At 38.0% G+C, this 27,428-nt stretch overlaps 1 protein-coding gene across 1 annotated transcript in view; it reads left to right on the forward strand.

Annotated features, from left to right (window-relative positions):
• LOC106082528 (high affinity cGMP-specific 3',5'-cyclic phosphodiesterase 9A) overlaps window positions 1-27,428 on the forward strand; it is a 306,942-nt gene that overhangs the window by 135,475 nt on the left and 144,039 nt on the right. The window contains exon 4 of the mRNA XM_013245098.2: window positions 10,578-12,421. Within this exon, the coding sequence (XP_013100552.2) occupies window positions 10,729-12,421 (1,693 nt within the window). The 5' untranslated portion in view covers window positions 10,578-10,728. The remainder of the gene's footprint in view (window positions 1-10,577; window positions 12,422-27,428) is intronic.

Consider the following 27,428-nt stretch of genomic DNA (forward strand, 5'->3'; position numbering starts at 1 on the left):
TTGGAAATGTGTTGCCAAGTTCTACCTCTTTGTTCCGCAAGTCTGAAGTGGGAAAATGAATAGAACAATTGTTGATATCGGTTCGGATTTGCATATAGCTCCCATATAAACCGATCTCCCGATTTGACTTCTTGAGTCCCTGGAAGCCGCAATTTTTGTCCGATTTGGCTAAAATGTTGCAGATTGTTTTGTTTTATCACTTCCACTATGCCAAGTTCGGTCCAAATCGGCCTATAACCTGATATAGGCTCCACATATGAAAACGATCTCCCGATTTGACTTCTTGAGCTCATACAAACCTTAATTTTTGTCCTATTTGGCCGAAATTTTGCATGTAGTATTCTGTTATGACTTTAAACAACCAAATGGTCTAAAACCTGGTATATCTCCTATATAAACCGATCTGCCGATTTGACCTCTTGAGTCCTTACAAGCCGCATTTTTGTCCGATTTTGCTGAAATTTTGCACAGACAGAACACTCTGTTGTGAAATCAGTCTCTCGACTATCCTGCTCGGTTCCAAGAAGCTTAAATTTTTGCTGCTTTTACAGAAGTTTGGTATGTAGAATAAAATTGTGCCCATCAACTAAATTTAGTTTGTATACATTTTTAGTAGAATCTATAGTGGTTCGCAAAAATCGGCCCGGCTGAACTTAGCACGCTATTCCTTGTTAAATTTAACATTTTTTCGTTTAAAATTCTCTCTGTATATAAACTTTGGCTGTTCATTGTTTTGCATTATATATGCCATATAAAACACCTAACCCAAAATTACAGAATCAATACAAATTTATGAAATTTGCTCAATACTTACACACAAGTTTATTAGTCTCATGATTTGAAGTAGAGTAATTACGAAAACTAATTAGGTTAAAGTTTGATTTTGAACATTTCTGATATAATTTATTACTCCCACTTCTGTGCACATATTCTATCAGCATATGAAAGGTTTGGATGCTCTTTCAAATTGAAAATTTAATTAAATGGCAATGCGAGTGGGCTTTCTCAAGATAATTATTCTCGTTTTTGGGTATATAAGAGAGACGCAGAAAAAATCAAATAAAAAAATATATTGTTATTCTCTAGAAATTTTGCCCCAAACAAGTGTTAGCTTAATTTAAGGGTATTGGTAAAAATTGCATTAGAATTTTATCAACAAAAATCGTTCATATACATACCTACACTAAAGATTCCCATAAAGATATCCCACTTAAAATTAAAGAAAATAAACATCAGTAAGTGGTAAAAAGAAATGTTCGCAAGGAGTGAAAGAAAAAGAAATTAACCTATTAAAAAAGCTGGAAATTCAGGACAAATTTGAGATCAAATATTAATATTAATATTATCCAGTTCGATATAATAAATCTGATGGCAGATATAATTAAATCTGATCATATCAATTTTTTTTCTTGGATAGAACAAATCTGTAGTCTACCTGACTTCACTAAAGACTCCACAATACTTTGCCAAGACGAAATTAAAACCTTATATAATATGCTCACAAGAAATCCCCACATATATTCTGTAAACTTAGCACATTTAAAATCCTTTTGCTTTCGTGATTTTACTCCATTAAATTTGTATTTTTTTCGAAAATAAATTTGCATTTCAACATATAAAGTAATTGCTATTTAATATCGGGCTAATAGTGGTAGTTCGTTTTGCACCTCTCTATTAGAATGCATTTAAGTTGTTTGTGTGTGCAGAGTTTAACGGGAACATTTGTAAACCACCTTTGCATGCAATAGAAAAATAGCATGCAAATATAATTGGCATGATTTAAAACTTATCCAATGCTATTTAGGTTAAATATAAATTTATTAGTAGAAATTAAAAATCCCAACGAGCACAGCAAATTTAACAAAAAAAAACAAGTAAGAGCATGCTAAGTTCGGCCGGACCGAATCCTATATACCCTCCACCATGGATCGCATTTGTCGAGTTCTATGCGCGGTATCTACTTTTTAGGCAAACAAAGAATATTGAATAAGAACTGTTATGCTATTGGAGCTATATCAAGTTATAGTCCAATTCGGACCATAAATGAATGCAGAGCATTGTTGAAGTCTTTGTGTAATATTTCAATTCATTCGGATAAGAATTGCGCCTTGTAGGGGCTCAAGAAGCAAAATTGAGAGATTGATTTATATGGGAGCTGTATCAAGACCATATGAGATACGTATGTTAAAGGTCATGAGAGAAGCCGTTGTACAAAATTTCTGCCTAATCGGATGAGAAGAAGTCGAGATCCCAGATCGGTTTATGAATAATAACGCGCTCTACTGGCTCAAGAAGTCAAGATCCAAGATCGGTCTATATGACAGCTATATCAGATTATGAACCGATTTGAATCATACTTAACACAGTTGTTGGAAGTGATACCAAAACACTACGTGCAAAATGTCAGTGAAATCGGACGAGAATTGTGCCGTCTAGCGGCTCAAGAAGTCAAGACCCAAGATCGGTTTATATGGCAGCTTTATCAAAACATGGACCGATTTGAACCATACTTAGCGCAGTTGTTGGAAGTGATACCAAAACATCTCATGCAAAATTTCAGCTAAATCGGACGAGAATTGCGCCCTCTAGAGGCTCAAGAAGACAAGATCCAAGATCGGTTTATATGACAGCTATACCAGATTATGAACCGATTTGAATCATACTTAACAGAGTTGTTGGAAGTGACACCAAAACACCACGTGCAAAATTTCAGTCAAATCGGACGAGAATTGCGCCCTCTAGAGGCTCAAGAAGTCAAGACCCAAGATCGGTTTATATGGCAGCTATATCAAAATATGGACCGATTTGGCCCATTTACAATTCCAACCGACCTGTACTAATAAAAAGTATTTGTGCAAAATTTCAAGCGGTTAGCTTTATTCCTTCGAAAGTTAGCGTGCTTTGGACAGACAGACGGACGGACATGGCTATATCAACTTAAAATGAAATGACGATCAAGAATATATATACTTTATTTACAAACAGAATGACGAAATTAGTATACCCCTATCCTATGGTGGAGGGTATAATTAGTAGTTCTTGATTATTCTGAACAATGGAATATGTAACTCATAGTAGTATAGGGAATTGCGCCCTCTAGAGGCTCAAGAAGTCAAGACCCAAGATCGGTTTATATGGCAGCTATATCAAAATATGGACCGATTTGGCCCATTTACAATTCCAACCGACCTGTACTAATAAAAAGTATTTGTGCAAAATTTCAAGCGGTTAGCTTTATTCCTTCGAAAGTTAGCGTGCTTTGGACAGACAGACGGACGGACATGGCTATATCAACTTAAAATGAAATGACGATCAAGAATATATATACTTTATTTACAAACAGAATGACGAAATTAGTATACCCCTATCCTATGGTGGAGGGTATAATTAGTAGTTCTTGATTATTCTGAACAATGGAATATGTAAGGTAAAAACATTAAAAAACACAACATTTATGTAAGGATTTGTAAAATATACAGACATATTGGAGGCCACAGTCTGCGTTCGAATCCTGGCAGGAATGTCAGAAAAATTTTCAGCGCCGATTATCCCCTGCTAATGCTGGTGACATATGTGAGGTACTTTGTCATTTAAATACTTCTCCCCAAAGAGGTGTCGCTCTGCGGCACCCCGTTCGGACTCGGCTATAAAAAGAAGGTCCCTTATCATTGAGCTTAAAATTGAATCGTACAGCACTTATTGATTTGTAAGAAGTTTGCCCCAGTTCCTTAATGGAATGTTCATGGGCAAATTTGCATTTGTTCGTTATCTTTAAGGGATGGAATTCTGTGCATCTTTAAAGTATACGACTGCCAAACTCTACATTAAAAAAAAAAACTGAGTGAAAAATTCGTGATTTTTACGCTAAGAGATCAAAAATAGCAGTTAAATACGATTAATCCTAGTGGAGTAATATAAGGCTAGGATTGTGTTGTTACAAAAAGTGTTTTGCAATTAAATAAAAAAATAAAACAAAATTTTGTTAAAGCTTTGCCCAATTGTTTCGAAAGCTGAACAGAATACTCTGCTTAGATCTACTGTATATACTGTACTTTATTTTGTAATGATGTTGATGATGCCTTGAGTGCGTATAAGTAATGTTATTTAAAAAAAGACACTTAATAGTTGCTGCATACTTTTAGGCCTCTTTTTTACCTTTATTTTCAATACTATAATTCTGTCTTTTATATAAAATAAAAAAAAAATGGCCATAAAATGTATCAATACAAAATCTACCCATAATTATTTTTAATTTTAATATTTTTTTTATAATTATATCATATTGTAAAAGATAACTTCAATCCTTCACGGTATTTTTTGGTTTTTTGTATCTAAAAGCTTTTACCATAACTTTTGTTATTATATTTCTATGTATTTGTAAATATTTCTTTCAAATTGCCCTTAAGTGCGTATAAGTGATATTATTTATGAAAATCACTTTGTTATGGCATACTTTTAGGCATTAGCATTTATGTTTTTCTTTTAACTTTATTATTTCTTGGAATTAACTTTCTATCGTTATCATTATTTTGTTGTTATACATTCATAAATTTCATAATGCATACCATATTTCGTTAAGAACGCTTTCAGATATTTCCTTCTTCTCCTACATGTTTTTTATGAATATTCTGTGGCACATAAGTAATTAATTTCATGGCCCTAGCACACGAAAGCTGTTGCACATAAAAAATGCATAAGTTGTTCTCTTGCAATGTGGCCAAGCCCTACCTACACCCATCTGCAGGGGATTTAATGCTCTGGGCCATTATCATTGGCTAAGAGCATTTATTTCCATATTCACAAAATTTGCAGTGTTGACCGCATACACAGAATTCACGTTTACTGTTGTACATTTTTGTTCTTTTTTTTTTTTTGAGAGCCGTCTCATATGGAGCAAAGAAAAAAAAATACGTTGTCCTCATGAAAATGCAGTCAACATTTGTGAAATGTATTTTTTTTTAAATGTCCTCTGGCATGGCAGCCATTAAAACGCAATTCTTTCTATCCAGGGATAAAACGAGATAGCATTGATAATAATGATGATGATGGTTAGAGGACGGTGGAAGAGAGGGTAAAGTAATGAACATCAGACATGTCATCCATGATATTGACGATAAAGTGAATAACTGAGTGACCGATGCCTGACCGCATTTTCCCATCTATATATGTACGGTATGGCGTCCGTCCAGCCATTTGTCTGTTGGTGAAATTGTATTTGTAAAATTTTATTGATCACCTAGAGCACCAGCGACCATGATGACAGTTGTCAACGACAGTTGACTCATAGTAGTATAGGGAATGCATTTATTGATATACCACAAACCAGCTGAATATAAAGCCCCCCACAGTCAAATACAAAGCAGTATAACTAAAAGTTATTTTGAAAAAAAAAGAACGCTTGTCACCCATTTTTGCGATTTACAACCAATAACTAGGGTTTATATCTTTCCAAGGACCCCTAACGACAAAGTGGCATACGTTGAGGGTAGCGATATGTTGTCCTCTGTTGCTTTTAATCTTCGCATATTTTTCGTTTAGTCGCCATATACGAGTTAATCCATTTACTATGCAAAACTGTGACAAGTTTAAAGGATTTTGCTGTAACTTAGCTTATTGCCAGGGTGATTTTTTCAGCTTAGTTATTTGTTTTTGCTTACATATTTTTTTTGTTTTAGCCATTTGTATGGACATTTGTGCCAGCATTGTGGTGTTCTTTTGAGTTTGTGTGCAACAACAACATGAAATTGTTTAAACAATTGAATGCACTTTTTGCACAAATGTTGGCAATTTGTAATTGGCATTTTGACAGCATTGTTCATAGTTAGTGATTTTAGTGAAAAGTTGAAAAAAATATATAATAAAAAAATACGAAGAACAAAAAAAAATAAATAATAAAGAAATATTATAAAAATAATAAAATAATAAAACAATAAGAAAACTACAAAAATAGTAACAAAATAAAAACAGTCCAACGTCTCTATAACGAACTTCGCTATAACGAATTGTTCTCAAAAACAATTAAAAATTGAAAACACAGCTTTTTTCAGCCATTTTTAATTCTTTTGACCTCGAACTTCTCTGTTATGAAATTCTCACACAAACTAATCTCTCAATAACGAGTTTTTTGCAATTATTTTTTAATGAACTTCATACAAAAAAATGGGGGAACAAACCAAACCTTCATTCATTGTTGATCATATATATATATATATTTTATTCCACCTTGATTTTATAGGCTACTAGCTGTCACGGGCCCGCTCCGCTGCGCCTTTTTTTACTTTATATGGAACAAAAGTTTCTTTGGATTATTTATTTTTGACATTTAAACAGCTTTAGCATGGTATTTCACCCATGCTATGAAAATTGTATATCGCTTGACAATATTAGTGCCTTTATCTGAATCCCATATGATCTTTATTGTTCTACGAATTTAAGTTTGGATGTGAGGTATACTCCATTCTTCAAATACTTTATTTCAGCCCGATATTCTCATGATATCTGATTTAGTGGTGTTTTCGGGGGTGAGGTGGTCCCCCCGACACTTGGCCCTGAAAAATATCAGCATCGTGCTCTTTTTTCAAATACCATTTATTTAAACCCTATATTGCCATTGGTTGAGGGGAGTTTACACGATGAGGCGTCCCCCTAACACATGGCGCCAAAATAGGTTATCAAATTTGTTTTCTAATCACAAATACCTTTCATTTGAGCCACATATTGGCATGGTCGAAAAATTGTTACCCTTTGGGGGAGAAGCCCTAAATACATGGTCCTACATTTGGATATCAAATTCGTATTCTACTTCCAAATACTTTTATTTGAGCCCCATATTGCGATGGTCAGTAAAAAATTGCTGTTTGTAGGGTTTTTTGGGAAAGGGGGAGATCCCCAGAAAATTGGTCCCGAAAGTAGGTATCAATTCTTGCTCAACCCCCCAAATTCCTTTCATTTAAATTCCACATTTACAAGGTCGGTAAATATGCCCGATTTAGGGGTGTTTTGGGGATTACGGTGGTCCCCAAACACTAAGCCCGGAAAATATATCAGCAACGTGCTCTATTCTCACATAACTGTATATCATTTATTTGAACCCCATATTGCCATTGGATTCAAAATTGGATATCAATTTCGTTTTTTAATCTCATTTAAACTCCTTATTGCAAAAGTCAGCAAATATATCCGGTTTGGGGTATTGACAATAAAAACTATAAATATTTAGTTCCACTCTCTTTAAGACCCAAATTGTCTTGGTGAGCAAAAACGTCCTGAGCAAAAACGTCCCCTAGACAGTTGGTCCCTAATGTTGATATCAGATACGTGGTCTACTCCCAAACACCTTAAGTTTGTGGCCCATATTTCCATAGTCGGCAAACATGGCCGGCTTGGGGGTGTTTTTTGGGGATGGGCGGCCACTCAGTGAGTTGGTGTTGAAAATATATATCAGATTCGTGTACTACTCTTAAAACCCTCTTATTTGAGCCACATATTGCAATAGTCAGCAAAAACTTCCTATTTGGGTGTTGTTGTGAGGGTGGGGTGGCCCCATAGACACTTTTCCTGAATATTGATATCAGATTGACCTTAAAAATATATATCAGATTCGTGTTATACTCTAAAAACCCTCTTATTTGAGCCTCATATTGCAATAGCCAGTAAATACTTCCAATTTGGGTGGTGTTGTGGAGATGGAGAGGCACTTTTCCCGAATATTGATATCAGATTCATGCATTACTCCCAAAGACCTTTCATTTGAGTCCCATATTGCTATGGTCGTAAATTTGTCCCCTTGGGGGGATGTTTTTTGGGAGAGGCGACCTTCCAAACACTTGGTTCCATATTTGGATATCAGATTCGAATGCTACACTTAAATACCTTTTATTTAAGCCCCATATTGCCTTGGTCAGTAAATTAGTCCTGTTTGGAAGGTGTTTTTGGGAAGGGGTGGACCCCAAGAAACTTTGTCCCAAATTTGGATATCAGATTCGTATTTTACTCGCAAATACCCTTCGGAGGCCACCGCATGAGTTAGCATGTCCGCCTATGACGCTGAACGTCAAGTTTCAAATGCTGGCGAGACCATCAGAAATTTTTTTTTTCAGCGGTGTTTTTCCCCTCCTAATGCTGGCAACATTTGCGAGGTACTATGCCATGTAAAACTTCTCTCCAAAGAGGTGTCGCACTGCGGCACGCCGTTCGGACTCGGCTATAAGAAGGAGGTCTCTTATCATTGAACTTAAACTTAAATCGGACTGCACTCTTTGATATGTGAGAAGTTTACCCCTGTTCCTTAGTGGAATGTTCATGGGCAAAATTTGCAATTTTAACCTTCATTTGAGTCCCATGGTCGGAACGTATGTCCGATTCAGGGGTGTTTTGGGGCTTGGGGTGGTCCCCCAAGCACTTGGTTCGACAATTGGATATTAGATACGATTTCTAATCCTAAACATCTTTCATTTGAGTCCCATATTGTCGTGATTTGTCTAAATATATGTTTGGTAGGTCTTAGGGTGGGGCGGCCCCTTGGTACCCCATCCGTTATTCGGATACCAAATTTTTGATTGTAGGTTACTATAGGAGAGCACACATAATTTTGCCTAAATCGCATCACCCATCTCCGAGATCTGACGTTTCTGAAAATTTGAGTTAAGGGGAGGGTCCGCCTCCCCTTCAGATATCAAAAAATGTAGTACCCTATTTTCACCAAGGGATTATTATGCACCATCTGTGAAAATGTCAAGAAAATCGGTTCAGCCGTTTCTTAGTCTATAAGGGACACACAAACATGCAAAAAAACAAAAGGGTTGTTTGTTTGATTTTTATATTGGGTTGCCCAAAAAGTAATTGCGGATTTTTCATATAGTTGGCGTTGATAAATTTTTTCACAGCTTGTGACTGTAATTGCATTCTTTCTTCTGTCAGTTATCAGCTGTAACTTTTAGCTTGCTTTAGAAAAAAAGTGTAAAAAAGTATATTTGATTTAAGTTCATTCTAAGTTTTATTAAAAATGTATTTACTTTCTTTTAAAAAATCCGCAATTACTTTTTGGGCAATCCAATATATAAGATATATTTTATTCGATGTTGATTTTGTAGGCTATAGTTGCCACAATTTCCGTCCGATCTTTACAAAATGCTGCGTAAGGTATTTAATTGGACGCCTCAACATGGGTGCAAAATTTCTTCAAAATCTGTTCAGATTTGGATGTAGCTCCCATATATATCTATCATCCGTTGTTGCCTTTTGAGGCTGTGGGAACCACAATGTCGGTCCGATCTTTACAAAATTTTGCGTAAGATGTTTTATTGGACACCTCAACATGTGTGCAAAATGGAATCAAAATCGGTTCAGATTTAGATATTATGTAGGCGGCCTTATGTGTGAAATGTGTGGTTATATGTGTGAAAGAAACAATTCTCTAAATTTGAATGATGTATAGACTTTTCTATGCATATCTATATGCCAATAGTTTTGGCATGGAGTAAACAAAAATATGTATGTACATCTCCCTTTCTATAAATAAAAATGAAAATAAATTATTATTTCCATATTTATTTATTTTTCCATTTACATCCCATAGTTGATTTTGACAATCCGACTATTCTAAAACCTAACAATATCTACATTCAAATTTTGTCTTAAAAATAATTCTGTTTACTTGTTGTTCAGCACACAAATTGATTTATTTTGTAAATGCATTATGCATCATACGCAAAGAAGTAAAAATAAATAAATTTGGTACACTAGGTGTTATGAGTAATGAAATCCATTCACATAACGTATACCACCCCTTGCATATTTAAATGTGAGATAAACCAAAGATTTGGAAAATAATTGCCTTTAAGTAATTGATGTACGGAGAGCAACAACAAAATGACTTTAAATTCGCCCATTAGAAATTGGCATGGATTATCATGTGTGCAGTGGTCGATTGTAGTCCGAAATTCCTATGGCAACTATTAATTTTATCTTTGGATATCTTGGTGTTTACTTTTGAGGTATGATTTCAAAATTGAAACTTTTGTTCGTCAGCAATGTGAACATCCGTCTTTTGCCTTACCTGGCACAATCTCCCTGCACGTAGCCTTTCGCTGTTGGTGTTATTGTTTTGCGATTATTTGTGGCCAATCAAAATATTTGGTTGGCCTTGTCAAGGACATCTCCATAGAAAATCCCCATACCAAAGCCTATGTGGCATATTATGTGTGTGTGGGTCTATATATGTACATATGTGTAATAGATTGCGGCTAATAAATCAATTAGCATTGGGGTTGGCTCTATTTTTGTTTTTGACCAATATGCAAATTTCCATTCAATCATCACTTCGCGGTTGCAAATAATTATGCAGACTGCATTTGCATACGCAGTTGGTTTTTTTCATCTCGCTTTGTTCCCAGTAGAGAGAAACGACATAGCTAATAAGCACATGAAGGGGTGGGGGAAATCATGAATATTTATAAATAAATGCAAGCACGTGACACACTTTCAAATCAAACAACCTCCATCATCGATGACATAAATTTTTGGAAATTTTTTGAAAAACAAAATTAAATTTTGTGCCATTTCCATTTTCTTTACAGATTGGTTGGCATATCGTTAGCCCATGCAGGCGGGGGAATAGCATGGTCTAGGCAATTGGCATTTTGCGTGGCTTTTGTGTAACACTATCCCATCTACCATCGAGCACGTGATCCCTGGCAATCACGCTACACGTTGCGCCAACACACATAAATGTACAAGGACAGCAGCTGCCGTAGCAGCCCTCAGCCACCGCCCACAACGAACGTTGCGGATCAAGCCTCGGATAGATCAACGGCAGCGACTACGACTACGACTACTGCGACGACCTTACCTCAGGGCCAACCACCTACAAGTACTGCTGTTCGTGCCAGCACTTCGTCCACAATTAACGTAGTACCACCTCATGTCCACGCAGCCACCGTAGAGGACGACGAAGAGGACGGCTTTAGTTGTCCCTCCGAATCGAGCAGTGACTCCGAGTACGAAGTACATTCACGTCCCTCCACAACCAGCACCACCTCGACCTCATCGTCGTCCACTGGGGCAGCCGTTGGCCTGACAACGGGCGTAGGGGGTCCCTGTGCGACGAGACGTCATAAGCGTTCGGCCAACACCACTGCCGCCTCAACTCAGCGCTATCACAGCAACTCCGATGTTCGTATATTGCGCAAAATTGGCTACATTGCTTCGCGTGTGCGTTTTCTGGCCCGCATCTATTCCGACTTCAAACTTGTAAATCCCTACACACCGGCCAAGCAGAGGCGTCTGCTGCAGTATATCCTTTTGAAGCACTCAATTATCGATCCCGATAAGGAGTTAGCTAAGGCAGCCGAAGCTGGCAACAAATCCAGACCCTCCACCACTCCCTCAGTGACTTCGGCCAGCAGCTGCAGTGGTCTGCCGCAGACGGAAAGCTCCTTCGAAGACGACTCGGTTACGGGGACAGTGCGCCGCAAGTCATCCACTTCGGTGACAGCTTCAGCCTCAATACTTTTGCTGGAGGACCTTCTGGTGCAGTTGTATGAGGATCGTCGCAATAAATTAACCCTTATACGCAGAAGACGTAGCAGGCGCAGCAGTGCGGGAGCCACAACGGCCAAGACACCTCTCAATCAGCTAATCATAATGAGCAGTAAGACCACCAGCAGCAGTGTTGAACGTTTATTGCAATTAGACAACGAGGACGAGGGAGGTGGTGGCAGTAGTGGTGGCGGCGGCGGCGGTGGTGGTGGTCAGAGCAGTATTGGTGGTGGTGCTTCCGATGGTGGCAGCACTGAAAGACTTACCAAAGGCAATCACATTTACAATGCAAACATAACTACAAGTTCTAGTCAACAACAGCAGCAGCAACAACAACGCAATAGCTCCATATTCCTACAACCATTGGCGGCGAGTGGTGATGACAACCTAAGGCGACGGAGGGCCAGTGATTGCACACCCCACCCATGCCAGCCCTTGGGCAATCAGCTACAAATAACGCTTAAGAACAATAACTGCACCAAGCTACCCCTGCATCGTGGTAGCTGCGGAGCTGCCGGCGACCATCTGCTGGCCGCCAATTCAATTGCCAATCGCCAAACGTTAATTTTAAGTAAATCTTGTGGCAATGTGGATGCCGGTGTGGGAAATAGCAATCCAGCTCTCTATGGTAGTGGAGATTTGCGTGGCAACAACACTGGTGTCTCCTCCATGGTCGGTGGCAATGGCTCCCTGACAGCCACGGGTACAGGTGGTGGGACCAGCTGCGCCCTGGGTATGGGCCCCATTAATGGCAACAACGAGTATAGCATTGTACAGCTGAACAATACAATCATACAGTGCCACTTTAACGATGACGACTTTCGAGCTTTGGTCAAGGATCTAAAGCGTAAAGTCGAGTATACGGAGCGCATGAACTGGTTATGTAAGTAGTGCCCTTTTTCCTTTATTACTATTATTTTTTGTATAGATTTATATGTTTTCCTTGGATTATTTTCTCTAAATTTTAAATGTTGTAAGTTTGGATTTTTTCCCATATTTTTTTATATTCTCAGTGTATATGGTTGTTTTTCCCATTATCTTTTAGATGTGCTTACCATTTCTTTAGAATGAGAATTTTTAAATTTTAGGGATTAATTTTTTCTTAGAACTCTATGTTTTGTATTAGCTTCATTTTTATGGATAAAGATTTTATTTTTAAGGAGAATGCATACTCTTACCCCTTAAGAAGCTGAGATGTTCCATCGATACGCACACGACAAGCGAATCTGCTATTCATTTGTCTACAATGGCCCTCATATATAAGCAAGAATATACAAAAAAAAAATCATCACTGTAGCAAAGGCTATTATCATTTAGGTTGCCATGCCAAGGAGAACATCATGTGTAACGGTGGAGCTGTAATCACTTATTGATTTTCCATTGAACCATCTTCATGTGCCTGTCTGCTCATTTATATGTCTGTCCTTCTGCTTGTTTTGTCAACTTGAGTAGTTCCAGCGATGTCCGCTGATGTCTCAAACCTGTTATGGATCTTTTGTAAACTGGTGTTAAGATTTGGCTTCAACTGGAGGTTTAATCTCGTGTCCGATTTAGCTGCATGCGATGTAGTGTTATAAGTTCGCCTGTGGCATAAAATGGTATAGTTCCCAAATTTAAAAATCTCCTTGGTTTGGATATAAATGAGATCCTTAAATTGACTTTTTAGACATATTTCTATTGGAGCTTTTTCTAGTGATTCGAAAGCTAGATTACTTGGGTTCTCCGGGCAAGTAAATTTGTGAGTTTGGATCATAGAGTCCTGTGTTGCATGCAGGACTGCGATGGTATCGTCTAACCTCGAGTGATACGAGTTTGGTTTGCTACACCATCCAGATTTCTTGTAGCCAGAGTAGATCTGGAGTTTCTAGGCAGGTCTTTCTCGTCATCTGCAATGGTCATCCACTAAATACTTTATTTGGTTGGTACGACGAAGTCACATTAGCTCGTTCCATATGAGAAGGTTTTAAGTATATCAGTGAGGTGTTCTCGGAGCGCGTCTTCAGACATATAGATATTCCTCCTGATATGTCTTGGAGGGGGTTCGAGCTCGGTGAGTTGGAAATTCAGGTGATCTTTCCAAAGGCAGCAGAGGAGAAACTATTTAGACAGAAGCTCACTTTAACTTTTAGGATCTTTGTCTTCCCGTGTAGACGGTCTGCAAGTTAGGTAAGGTTGGAGGGCACGAGACAAGCAACCTCTTCGCTTCACTCGGAGACCTTAGGTCCATTGTGTCGCTCAAGATGAAGATATAACAATGCGCAAGACAAAAAAGTAAGAAACCAGGTGAACCGAGAAGCTACTCTCCGGTGCATGGTTCAATCAGCCAATTCAGGACTCTTGAGAACTTCGGAATGATAAAAGAACTAAGTGCTTCAGGGAATCCAGGCACCATTACCTTGTCTCTTTTCCTCGCAATTGCGGTTCTGTGACACAAAATGTGCGAGACAGTCCTCAACTTTTCCTCGTTTAGTGATCCTAGAAGGCGTCTAGGATTTTGGCCTTCTCGTGTAGAGGGTCTGCAGGTTAGAGGGTACGAGACTAGCATCCTCTCCGCTGCACTCGGAGACCTTTGTGTCGCCCAAGAAGGACAATGCGCAAGACAAAAAAGTGGGAAACCAGGTGAACCGAGAACCAACTCACCGGTGTGTGCATAGTTCAATCAGCCAATTCAAGGATTTTCAGAACTTCGAAATGACAAGAGGACTAAGAGCTTCAGGGAACACAAAAGTTGAGTGACAGTCTCCAATTTTTCTTCGTGTCGTGATCCTAGAAGGCGTCTAGGATCTTGGTCTTCTCGTGTAGAGGGTCTGCAGGTTAGATAAGGTTGGTGGGCACGAGGCAAGCAACCTCTCCGCTTCACTAGGAGACCTTAGGTCCATTGTGTCACCCAAGAAGAAGATATAACAAAGCGAAAGACAAAAAAAGTAGGAAACTAGGGGGACCGAGAAGAAACTCTCCGGTGTATGCATGGTTTAATAAGCCAATTCAACCTCTTCAGAATTTCGAAATGACAAGAGGACTTAAAGCCTCAGGGAACCCAAACACCATTACCTTGTGTCTTCTCCTCGCAACTGCGGGGCTGTGACACAAAAGGTGCGTGACAGTCTTCAACGCTTCCTCGTGCGGTGGTCCTCAAAGGCGTCCACCCCACCAGAAAGCTCCCTCTCGAGGAGGCTCACTAATTCCGTGGAACGATCTGCGCTAATCAGCGATCCATTCGTGTTCAGGTTGTCGGCGGCTTTGTTCTCCGCAACCCCTTAATGGCCCGAAATCCATCAGGGCCGGACATAATTTCCAATGGTTCAAAGAAGCTCTTTGCAGCTTTTAAACAGTCTCGACCTCTCATGGGCCAACGCCAGAGCTAAAAGCGCCGCCTGACTGTACACATCTGGATCGCTGAAGACTCCTGACCCTTAGCCCCTTCAAATTTATTACTGAACTTACTTTACTTAAATTGGCCATCACAGAAAATTTAGTCCTCTATCCGAATTTAGAATAGATGCCCAAGCGCCTCGATCTTTTGCGCTTCTTCTCCGATTTCTGGCACCCAGTTTCGTGATGTCGCTCTCCACTTGGTCACTCCATCGGAGTTTTGATCTTCCCCTTTGGCGTTTTCTTTTATGGTCGCCTTCAAAGGACAACTTTGTTGAAGCTTCTTCATCCATGCTGACAACATAACCTAGCCAACGCATTTTTTGCGTTTTTCTATTCAGTCGTCGCCATACGGCTCGTGATTCAGACGTTGCCTATATTCTCCATTAACACAAACTGGTCCATATATTTTACAAAGAATTTTTCTCCCAAACACTCCACGTACTGCCTCATCTGCTTTCGCAAGTACTCATGCTTCGGAGCCATATGACAGCACGGGTAGTATCAGTGTCTTGTAAAGAGTAATTTTTGTCTGTCGAGAGGTGGCTTTGCTCCTCATCTGAACTCCCGGTTGGAGGAACTCCCTCCTGCTTGGGGAACTCCCCCTACCCTTACCCTACGGGGCTTCGAATTTGGACTTCTAAACTCCACGTATGACTGTCGACTGCTCAGTTCCCCCTTTTCGTTAAATTTTGGAGGATCAGATGCAATGACGTCATTGAAAACTGTAAGGTGTTCGATCGTATCGAATGTTTTCTAGAGATTGTCCTATATGAGTCTTCTTAATCAGCATGTTTCCTTAGCAAGAGAACAGGCACCACCAAGCCTAGTTCCCATATCACAGGTTTAACTAAGATGGAGATATCTAGATAAAGAAGCATCTATCAGATAATCGACTCATAATTTACCCAGATATTTGAGTATGAGTATCGATATTCCGTCTGGGACCTTAGCCTTTGACGGATTGGCTCTGAGGCCACAACCAACTGTTAGATTATTGTCACCCCTTTTTAGTTTCTTCTCATTAAATCTCTGATTTGGAGGGGTCTTTTTGTTAAATGCTTACCCAACCATTCTTTTATCTTCAAATTTCTTTTTGACTTTGTGATGCCTCTATAATTAGAGTTAAATTGGGGGTGGTGGAACTTAATTTTTATGATAATAAACCTCATTAATATCTTGGGACTAGTTTGCTTAACTTCTCTAAAGGGACATCTTAAGGTACTACTCTATTTTTTTAGTTTAAGAGTCAGCTCTTTGTTGGAGCATTTGGCTGCTTTGCCACTCTTACACTTACACACACGCATACACATCCTTTTGGTTATGCTAATACATGTGTCCTAACCACCCCCCTGCTTTACACACCAACCTTTATTCTTGCTTCTGGCTATTTTACTGGGTTTCTCGTCACCGGATATGATGGCTGACTGACAACGAAGGTCTTTTTCGCTGGTGGCACAATTTATGGTCGTAATTGTTTCCTTGGATGATTATGGTTGACTGGGTATATGTGTGTGTTGGTCGCTTGCTTTGCCGCCAAAGGCTTTTGACGTTGTTGTGTTAATATGGCTGTTTTACAGCTTCATTTTTTCACTGTTCTCCATCCTGCTGCAATTCGGAAGCAGACACTTGTTGGAAACACCATCATCAACTACAACATTTTAATTTATGTTGCTTCATTCTTTTGCCCAGCTGCATAGTTTAGAGCTGGGACGGGGGGCGCGGACGCGGGCGCTATTCAGGAAACTCTATGGCAGAGAATTCCACACCTCCATGCTATAGTGGCTTTTAATGTTAGTTGAATTTATTGGAGGCATATGGTGGTGATGACGTTGCAAATTATCCATTTTAAAACTTGTGTATTTCCTACGTTAGCCTTTTCAGTTCAGGCTACTCTTCCTCTCTCTCTCTCTCCCCCCCTTTCTCCCTTTGAGGTCTTTTATTGTTGTTCATTTTACAACTATGGATTATTTCAGTTTTGTAATTACATTGCAGTTTTTATGGCCAGCGCATAATTTTGCAATGGAATTTCTTGAAGGCAGGCAAGCTGGCAGTGTAAAATGAGCGAGTAAAATATTTATCTCTCACCAACAAGTTCTGACTTGCTGCCATGGAATGGCATGTCAAGAAATTCTTTGCAACAACTGGAAGGATAAAATGAATGGTTGGTTGCTTGGTTTGTTGGTGGCGAATAGTTTTACAGCATATTCTGGTTATGATTACTTGGCAGTAATTTCATTGGGCTATCGTTAAAATACTTTGTAAACTTGGCCAAAATAATCCAGCATCGCTTAGGGACAACTAAACATTTTAGTATTTTATTAATCGCTCTTAATGGCCTGCCATAATGAGCGGTGGTTGGTTGAACTGCATTGCATGGTGTGGGGGCTGAGGTTCTTTTTTTTTTTTTTGCCTTCCCTGCAAGCCAATCAGCAAAGTTTTTTTATTGCATATTCTTTGCTCATTTATTTGGTCGTGATTTGGCTTGAATTAACTTTTTATTTTATTGCAAAATAAAAAATCCCAATTAACTGATCAACTGCGAAGGAGGAGAGAGCGAGAGAGAGGCCTTTGAATGGGCTTCCTCATACATACTTGTATGTATTATTTTTGTCTTCGTCTTTGTGTTCACTTCTTTTGCTGTAGGTATTCCCGTGACGAAGGCGACGACGACAGCAGTTGATGTAATTTTTCAAAAGTTTGTGCTGCCGCCTTTGATGCCGTCTTTATTTCGGTTTTCTGTGTTCTTATGCGTTATTAACAACTTTTTTATGTCTGGCTTCATGAGCTTAAATCACAGCTGATTAAAGTAATGATTTCTTATAACTTCCTTTTTGTTTGTTCCTTCTTCTCCCTTCTTGCGGAATTTTGTTTTCAAGAAGGGATTTGCTTTTGTTCATATGTCGAGCATTTGGCATTCATCAACGTTGACATGGAACCTTGGTAGGGGGATAGTACTGACAATAGTCTACTCCCTAAAAGGAGATAATCAAAGTTATTGCCTCTGCTGAAACCTTAATTTCGTATGTAATTTAAAATCACATAATGTGGGCTTAAGTTTTACCATGTAAGTTTAGGTGGAAGGGGTGTGAGGGGATACTGAGTTTCCATGCTATTTACGATATACACCTAAACCTAACACTATAACAAAAACTTTGGGAAGTTTATAGTGGAAATTCCTTACCTTTTTCTTTTACCTAAATCCACACACATTTCATTTCCCGAATTTTTTTATGTTTGGTATCTGATGCGAAATGGTAGGATCTAGCGCCTACGAAACCCTGGCCCAGGAAGTACTTAAACGTCTCATTGCCCTTTCGACATGGCCTGCCCACTAGAATGAATCAATTTTTGATCGCAACTACAATCAATTCTAGGAATTTTTCCCAAGAAACCAAGATTCTAAGTCAAAATCGAAATTCCACTTTTAGACGACAAACAAGAGAAATCGGTTGATAAGAGATTAAAATAAATAAAGTTTGTCCTTATAAACCAGCATCTCGATTTCGATAAAATTTGTAGTGATTTTTGAGCAAAGCTTCTTAGAATTTTTCGTAGACTAAGATTTGACAAACGTGATTCTCAGTCTTTACAAATGAAGCAAGTGTGTGCTGTAATGGCTTCGCTACCTACACCATGTTCCGCAATGATCAGAAGGTGAATTTGATATCCTTCCCGCTCTCTCTTAGTATGAGCCTTTAACCTGTCACGATCTGAATTTCTCCATAGAATGTTTGCAGTTTTTATACCCTTCACCATAGGATGGGGGTATACTAATTTCGTCATTCCGTTTGTAACACCTCCAAATATTCGTCTAAGACCCTAGAAAGTATATACAATATATTCTTGATCGACATGACATTTTAAGTCGATCTAGCCATGTCCGTCTGTCTGTCGAAAGCACTTTTACTTTCGAAGCAGTAAAGTTATTTTGCACAAATACTTCTTATGAGTGTAGGTCGGTTCGGAGGATTGTAAATGGGTCAAATCAGTATATATTTCGATATAGCTGCCATATAAAACGATCGTGGGTCTTGACTTCTTGAGCTTCTAGTGGGCGCAATTCTTATTAGGCTGAATTTTTGCACATACCGTTTTGGTTTAACACTCAACTGTGCCAAGTGTGGTCTAAATCAGTCCATGACCTGATATGGCTGCCATATACACCGATCTCCTGATTAGACTCCTTGAGCCTCTAGAGGGCGCAATTGTTATGCAATTTGTTTGAAATTTTGCACGTGTCGTTTAAGTATGACATCCAACAACTGTTTTAAGTATGGTCCAAATCATTCTTTAACCTAATATAGCCGCCATATAAATTGATCTCCTGATTTGACTTATTGCGCCCTAGATGGCGAAATTCTTATTCAATTTTGTTGAAATGTTGCATATGTTGTTTTGGTATAACTTCTAACAACTGTGCCAAGCATGGTTTAAATCGGTTCATAACCTGATGTAGCTGCCGTATAAACCGAACTTCCAATTTGACTTTCTGAGCCTCTAGAGGGCGCAATTATTACTCAATTTGGAGGTGATATTTTCTTATGACCTGCACTGCACGGTACGGTCCATATCGTCCAATAACTTCATGTAGCTCATATATATTTAAAAAAGACATTCAAAGAACTTGACAGCGATCCATGGTGGAGGGTATAGAAGATTCGGCCCTGCTGAACTTAGCACACTTTTACTTATTTCGACTGGCCTCTTTGTTCCATAGTCCAGCATGTGCGTTTATTCAGCATGTTCTTAACTCGGTTTGCGTCCCCATAGAAGGCTTTACATTCTTGTCGGCAACTCTTTGACTCTCATCAGGAGACTTCATAGTTGTGGTCATGAATTGAAAGTCCTTAATATCCTTCTGGAAGTCAATGATAACCGTTTGCTCAAACATGCGGTCCGTTGCTTTCGCCAAACTTTAATATTTTCTCATACTAAGATTTACTATCTAATGGTCTCTATTTCCTAATAATCTAAAGTTGTTTGCATTGCAGGCCCCCTTATATTCTTCAACTTTTAACCCTATTGTTACAATATACAGCATAACCCCAAAGGTTATAGTCAATATTTTCCACCTAACACCGATTATGTATCATAAATTTACCATGAATAATATATAATTATTCCTTTAAATTGACATAATTTCTCTTTAGAGAGTTCATGTTCAAAGTGTTCTCCTCTGACTGAGTGATCTAACAATATTTTGTATCAGCTAAAGCATTATTTTTCGCATAATAATGCAACAATGAAACCATTTGGTACCATTAGGTCTTTTGTGTGTAAATTTTATTGTTCAAATTTATAATTTTTTTTTTTTTATTTTCTATTTTGAAAGGATAAAATTGTTTAAGGTTCCTCCCCATTGTTGGTCTCTAAAACATTTAGTGTCAACTCAGTTGAGCTTCGTATATATTAACAATTGTATTGTGGAAATATATATATATATGAAACGCTTGGCTAAACGTTGGGCATGGCTTTTAGTAGCTTCGCTCTATGCGCTTCCACTGTTACCGGATGCATAATGCAATTCATGGCAGTACTCTACTATAATATAAATGTATAGATGTATGTACATTGTTGGCTCATATGAGTCCATAAACATGTTATGGTATAGGAGAGTTTACCTCTCCCATGGACTGATTGTCTATGTGTCTGGCCATACAGCAAGGTATTGGCTTATATTTTATATGGCAAAAGCGGAGGGGGGAAAAGAAAAGGTCTCTGACATGTTGGAGTAAACGCTATAACCACAATTGAGATACATGTCATTCATAAAACATCACTTGTTTTGTCATTTCTATGGTTTTTTTTTTTTGCTCTCCTTGTTTTTGCCATCCATAACGAAAGTGAGTTGTGAGTTGTGAGAGTGAAGGACAAACTAACTCGGTAACTGAGTGATGTGGCAAGGGCTGAGTCGTTAGCCAAATAAATCGTTTGACTAGTACAGCTGCGACTATTGTGTGTTTGTGTATGATATATGAAACATATTTGTCAAATTTAAGCACTTGTCCTTTACATGCATAAACATGTTGTAAGGACATGAGTACACATTACAAATGTGCTACACAAATGTATACAAAATGCCGAGGACTTGCCGATGTCTTACTGATGGCACAATGCATGCTTGTATTCATTCATTCATATATTGAAGCATTCATTCATTTGTGCATTGTTCTGCTCTGACTTTCTCAAACACACACATACAACCACAACAAAAGGCATTTTTCATTTCGTGCAAAGAGTGGGAAGAGAAGAATACTACTCTATGAGTAAGGCAATATGAATTTTGCACTTTATTTAGTATTTAAATATTGCTAGGTTATATTTATTTACTTCCATACAACACAAGAGTCTCTTCAGCATTTATGTTTAAAACAATTGTTGCCAGTTTGCCTGCCAGCAAGCCAGTTAGTAAAACAGCCAACCAGCCTTTTATTCCAACTGCCTGCCTAGGTCTTTTCTGGTTGTTTCGCCTGGTTTTTATCGTTACGCGTTGAAGAGCTAGCGGAAATTTTATTAGAAGAAAAAAAAATTATGACATACATTGTTGCGGAGATTGGAATATAGCATTTGTTGTTTTATACTGTTTTTTTTTTTCCTTGTAGTTTATATACATTTATTTAGTCTTCCGATAGTTAATGGCTTTTTGCAGGAAGTGAAGACGGTGATGCTACTACTCATAAAAAAAAATAAAAATCAATCTTTGTCTTCTTTTGGATATATAATAAAGAAGCAAGAAGTAAAGGCGCGTTAAGTGCGGACGACCCGAATCTTGCGAACCCATAAATGAACTTTGCTAAGAGGCATAGCTGTACATTATGTACCATATTTCTGCTAAACCGGGCGAAATTTTAAGCTTCTAGGGGCCTTAGAAGGCTAATCACAACATAAGCCTACATGGTTTTAGACCAATTTGGACAATTTCAGCTAAGTCGGACAACAATTGCGATTTCAAAGATGTCAAACCGGGGGATTGGTTTATATGGGAGCTAATACACAGATTTGGACCATACTTGACAAGAGCATTGGAAGTCGTAACAGAACTCAATGTGCAAAATTTTAACCCAATCTCTTTAAAAGTGCGGCTATATCACTTTATAGCAGAGCTGGCAAAATATCGATGGCACTATCGATATTTTATTTTTTATTTGAACATCGATTGGTATTTTTTCTATCGATACTGTCGGCAAAGTTAATTTTTTTTGCAAAATTTGACAAAAATAAGCGATCCGACACTGAATGTATCCTATAAGATACATTTCGCCTATAGAGGGCGCACTTTTCATCCGATTGGGATAACATTTTGTGCAATGATTACTTTCGAAACTTGCTACTGACTTGATTAAATTTGGTTTTATTCGGTGTGTGCATTGATATTGCTTCTATATAAATCGATCTCCCGATTTTTACTTCTCATCTTCGTTTGAAATATTTGTGATGGGAAATTAACAATAGTATCGATACTATCGATATTTATTATTAGAAATATCGAAAATATCGAATGTTGCGATAATCGATAGGTTGCCAGCTCTACTTTTTAGACAGATTTGAACCATACTTGACACGCCCATGGAATCCATAACAAAAGTTCATCCAAATCGGATGAAAAATGGTCCTTCTATGGGCTCAATACTCTATATCGGAAGATCGGTCTATATGACACCTTTATCCAAATATGTTTAAATCTGGACGATATTTAACAAACAAGTGTAGAGGTCTATCTTAACGCACTGTTTCAAATTTCATCCAAATCGTTTTAAAAATGCCCGTTTTATGGGCTCAATACTTTATATCGGGAGATCGGTCTATATGGCAGCTATATCCAAATATGGTCCGATCTGTACGATTTTCTACTAAAAGGTTTAGAGGGGTATTGGAACTTGCTATGCCAAGTACATACTGTTCCAAATTTCACCGAATTCGGGTAATAAATGGATCTTTTATGGCCTCAATACCCTATATCGGGAGACCGGGCGGTCGGTCTATAGGGCAGCTATATCCAAATATAGTACGCTCTGAAACGCACTTCACAGAAATGGATAGGGGTCTACCAGAACTCACTGTGTCAAATTTCATCGAATCGGCTGTAAAATTACCAATTTATTGCCTCAAGACTTTATGTATGGAGATTGGTCTATATCATCGCAATCATCAAAAATTGTTTAGAAAATGTTTTTATACCCAAGATATCTGCAAAATTATAAATACTCAACTTTTGGGTATAAATGGGTAAATAGCCGGCTATTTACCCAATTGACCGGTTAAATACCTTGTGGGTATTTACCCATCGCTCATCTCTAGTCGCATATCATTATTTTAAGAAGTTTTAAACAGAATGTCTAGTTTAGTATACCCCCCATCCTGTGGTGATTAGTATGATTTTTTACAAAGAAATTTTTCCAATTTTTCATTGAATAACCGGCTTCAATAAGCGAATTATTGAATTGACAACTGTTTATAATCCGAAATTTCCCCCAACATTTCCCGTACCGTTTATGTGTATTAAAGCATTTTATCTTTTCCTCATACTCGTACAATATGAAAATTAGTTAGGATTTCAATAATGCATGCATTGGCATTGCTTTCCAATTAACATCAATGGAAGAGAATCATTTGATGTAAGCCTTAAAAGGCGTCTCCTGTATCAATTACTTGTGGTCTAGGTGATTCTTGCACTAATTAATATTGAAGGTTTTTGGTTGGCTTCCGTCATTAAACCCTAACCCCATTAACCTCAACTAACAGGGGTTAATGTTTAAATGAAAAGTCTTCTTCACCTTGGCTAATGGCATACTCTGCTGCTCTGCTGCAAACGAGTGGCATAATAATTTCATCAATAGCAAATGACTTGTTCTACAAAAACACCCACAAACACACACACACACACACCAGCATACACATACTGAAAAGTAAAATATCTATATAAAGAGATGGCAAGCCACAACAATACTTACCCATACGCATACAAATAAGGGTACAAATTGCAAATATTCTTGGGTGGCTGTCTCATGAGTACACTCATACACTTTCCACACACACAATTACTTGTAGCTTGCCATACTCTTTCGAATAGTTGTTGTCATAGTCTAACCAAGATGTTGCACTCTCTCATTACACATTCAGGACCTCAAGCTTTAGAAGGTGATCCGTTAGAATTCGTAATGTTTGCAAGAGGAGAGTGTGTTGTGTTGTGTGGATGTGGATATAGTGTCGTCTAATAATGGTATGGGTATAAGTATACTTTAGTAGTGAATTCATTTACACTTGAATTATGTCTCTTCGTCACACAACAAGCAAGCAGCTACCAAAAACTCCCACTAGTTTGTGTTCGTGCATTTGGCACGCCAACTTGTCTGCCAGCATACATATTCGAAACAAAAGGAAACCCAGTAAAATTTGAATGAGCCAGTGATGAAGAATTTAATTTTGGTGCTGGGTTCTGTGATAGTGGCAGTCATGTATTCATGTCCTTGGGTTTGCAAATATGATTAGGAAAATTTCACTTAACTTTGCAAAAAGCTAGATAATGGAACTAAGATACTCAAAATAATAACTTGGAAGACAACATTGAAATGCAAATGTAAAAACTATATATAATGTGGTATACAAATAGAGTTATTTTAGTGTGTGATTTGCCTTCTATACCAATACTAATGGAGTTTCCTTGAGAATTTGAAAAAATGTAGTAAAAAAATTCTTTATAAAAATAAATTTTAAGCTTAAATTCTTAAATTCCATTTTTTTTTTCATTAATTAAAAATTTTTAGTTTAGCTTCATCTGTAAACTACCCATACTACAGAAAACACTTTTCTCATAGCAATGAGTGCAGTTCGATTAACCTGACACACAATGGTCAGGTACCATTTTGGTTTAATCTGAACAGCGTGGGCTTAACAACACCTCTCGTGTTGAATTTTTTGATATCTAAATACCTTAAAAATGTTGCCTGCTGAACATTTGTTTATGTTCAAGGCATGATTTCTATTCAAACGTTTTGATGAGTCAACAATATCGACAACTGGGCGGTTGAAGAGAAACTGTTCGAGGCTGACGCCCTACTCCTGTGCGTCTATACGTAAACTGGTAATGATTTTCTTAAATTTTGTCTTACTGCAAGATCAATCCAATTGCTAATCTACGATTTCCATGACAAATTTTTCAAAATGGTTTTTTATATAAAATGTTACTCTTCTTTGCCCTTTTTACCATTTTTGTTACGCCTTTCGCTGGCAAGTTGGCAGCATTGGTTCTGACATGCCACTTTCATGAAAATGTTTCAATTTGAATGGAAAGTTAGTTGAAGTTTTTTTTTTGTTCTGAAGTGTTTGTGTAGATGTATTTAGTTTGGAAAAAGTTCCTACTTTCCTTGCAATAGTACACTTGGTGGTATAAGTAATAATAATAAATTATTATTACCAATTCGACACCATGTACCACACATTAAATTTAAGCTGCAAAATATTTTAAATAGTCTTCAAGCATTTTTAAATTTTTTTCAGGAATTTCGAAATAATGATCAGCCTATTTCTCAAAACTGTAGATGTGTAGCTTTTTCAAAATTATTTTTTTTATTAATACTGCCACCCTACGTAAAGGTAAAGTAAAAATCGTCCCAAAAATCGTAGACAATCTAGCCATATCCGTCCGTTTGTCTGTTGTATTCCGGCTATTCTTCATTAATAGGTATATTGAGCTGAAACCTTTCACAGATTGTTTTTTTTTTGTCCATAGGCAGGTTAAGTGCGAAGATGAGGTATGGGGCTATGTCTTGGTATAGCCTCCATTTATATCGATCTTCCGATTTAAGGTGTTAGGCCCATAAAAGCCGAATTAATTATCCGGTTTCTCAGAAATTTCGCACAGTGAGTTCTGTTAAGACCTTTCACATGTGTGCCGAATATGGTCAGTCTATATATGGATAATATCCATACATATGGATTGGTTATATTCGTAGCTGCTATGTGTACCTATCTCCCGATTTAGGTTTTTGGATCTATAAAAGGCACTTTTATTACACGCCGCAAGGAGTTGCCTCTTCATATATGTGTTGGACAAAAATAGTTGGATTAAACAGAGTTGTAAAATTTTGCACAGAAGTTTATTCGAGTCGGTTATTGTTGTTGTAGCAGTGTACACTGAGCCGGCAGCCCTTACCGATGAAGAACTCCATCAGAATGCACCGGTAGCCGAGTTGGTAACGTGCTTGGATTACCAGTGTAGGGGTCGTGAGTTCGATTCCCGGTTCACAGAAGCCTTGGTCTGTCGCTTCTGTGGTATTACAATGGACTTAAAATTGTCTAAGTGAGTCTGTAAAGGACTGCCACTCTTACCCAACCTAACCTAACCTTATTCGAGTCGGAGGCCACCGTATCGCAGAGATTAGCATGTATGCCAATGACGCTAAACGCCTGGGTTTTAATACTTTCTGCGGTGTTGATCCCTTCCTAATACTTGTGATATATGTGACTTTCTGTATCATTTGGTATGGAAGCCATGTAAAAACTTCTCCACAAAGAGTTGTCGCACTGCGGCTCGCTATTCGAACTCGGTTATCGGACAGCACTCATTGTTATGCAAGAAGTTTGGCCCTGTTCCTTAATATTGGGTTGCCCAAAAAGTAATTGCGGATTTTTGATATAGTCGGCGTTAACAAATTTTTTCACAGCTTGTGACTCTGTAATTGCATTCTTTCTTCTGTCAGTTATCAGCTGTTACTTTTAGCTTGCTTTAGAAAAAAAGTGTAAAAAAAGTATATTTGATTAAAGTTCATTCTAATTTCTATTAAAAATGCATTTACTTTCTTTTAAAAAATCCGCAATTACTTTTTGGGCAACCCAATAGTATGTTCATGGGCAAATTTACATTTTTGTATATTCAAGTGCAATATAGACCGATTTGGAAGTATGGTCTTTTACCTAATAGAGCTCCCATATGAACCGATCTCTGGACTTAATTTCTTGGACATCCAGAGGGCGATATCCTGCTATGACGCTCAAGAACTCTGCCAATAATTGTCCAAATCTGGGTTTAATCTAATAAGGCCCATATAAACCAATCTCTTGATTGGAGTACTTAAGCCTATAGAGTGCATTTACTTTGTCTTACGACTTTACCTTTAGTTGTATTTTCAGTTTTCTTGAGCATCTAGAGGGCGCAATTCTCGTCCGATTTGACTGAAATTTTGCACGCGGTGTTGTGGTATCACTTCCAACAACAGTGCAAAGTATGGTTCTAATCGGTTCATAACCGGATATAGCTGCCATATAAACCGATCTTGGGTCTTGACTGCTTGAGTTTTTTGAAGGCGCATTTCTTATCCGATTTGGCTGTAATTCTGCACGTAGGATTTTGGTATCACTTCCAATATTTGTGCGAAGTATGGTTCAAATTGGTCCATAAACTGATATAGCTGCCATATAAACCGAACTGGGATCTTGACTTCTTGAGCCTCTAGAGAGCGCAATTCTCATCCGATTTGGCACAAATTTTGTACAACGGTTTCACCCATGGACTTCAA

This window comes from Stomoxys calcitrans, chromosome 4 (genome assembly GCF_963082655.1).
Source record: "Stomoxys calcitrans chromosome 4, idStoCalc2.1, whole genome shotgun sequence".
NCBI lineage: Eukaryota > Metazoa > Arthropoda > Insecta > Diptera > Muscidae > Stomoxys > Stomoxys calcitrans.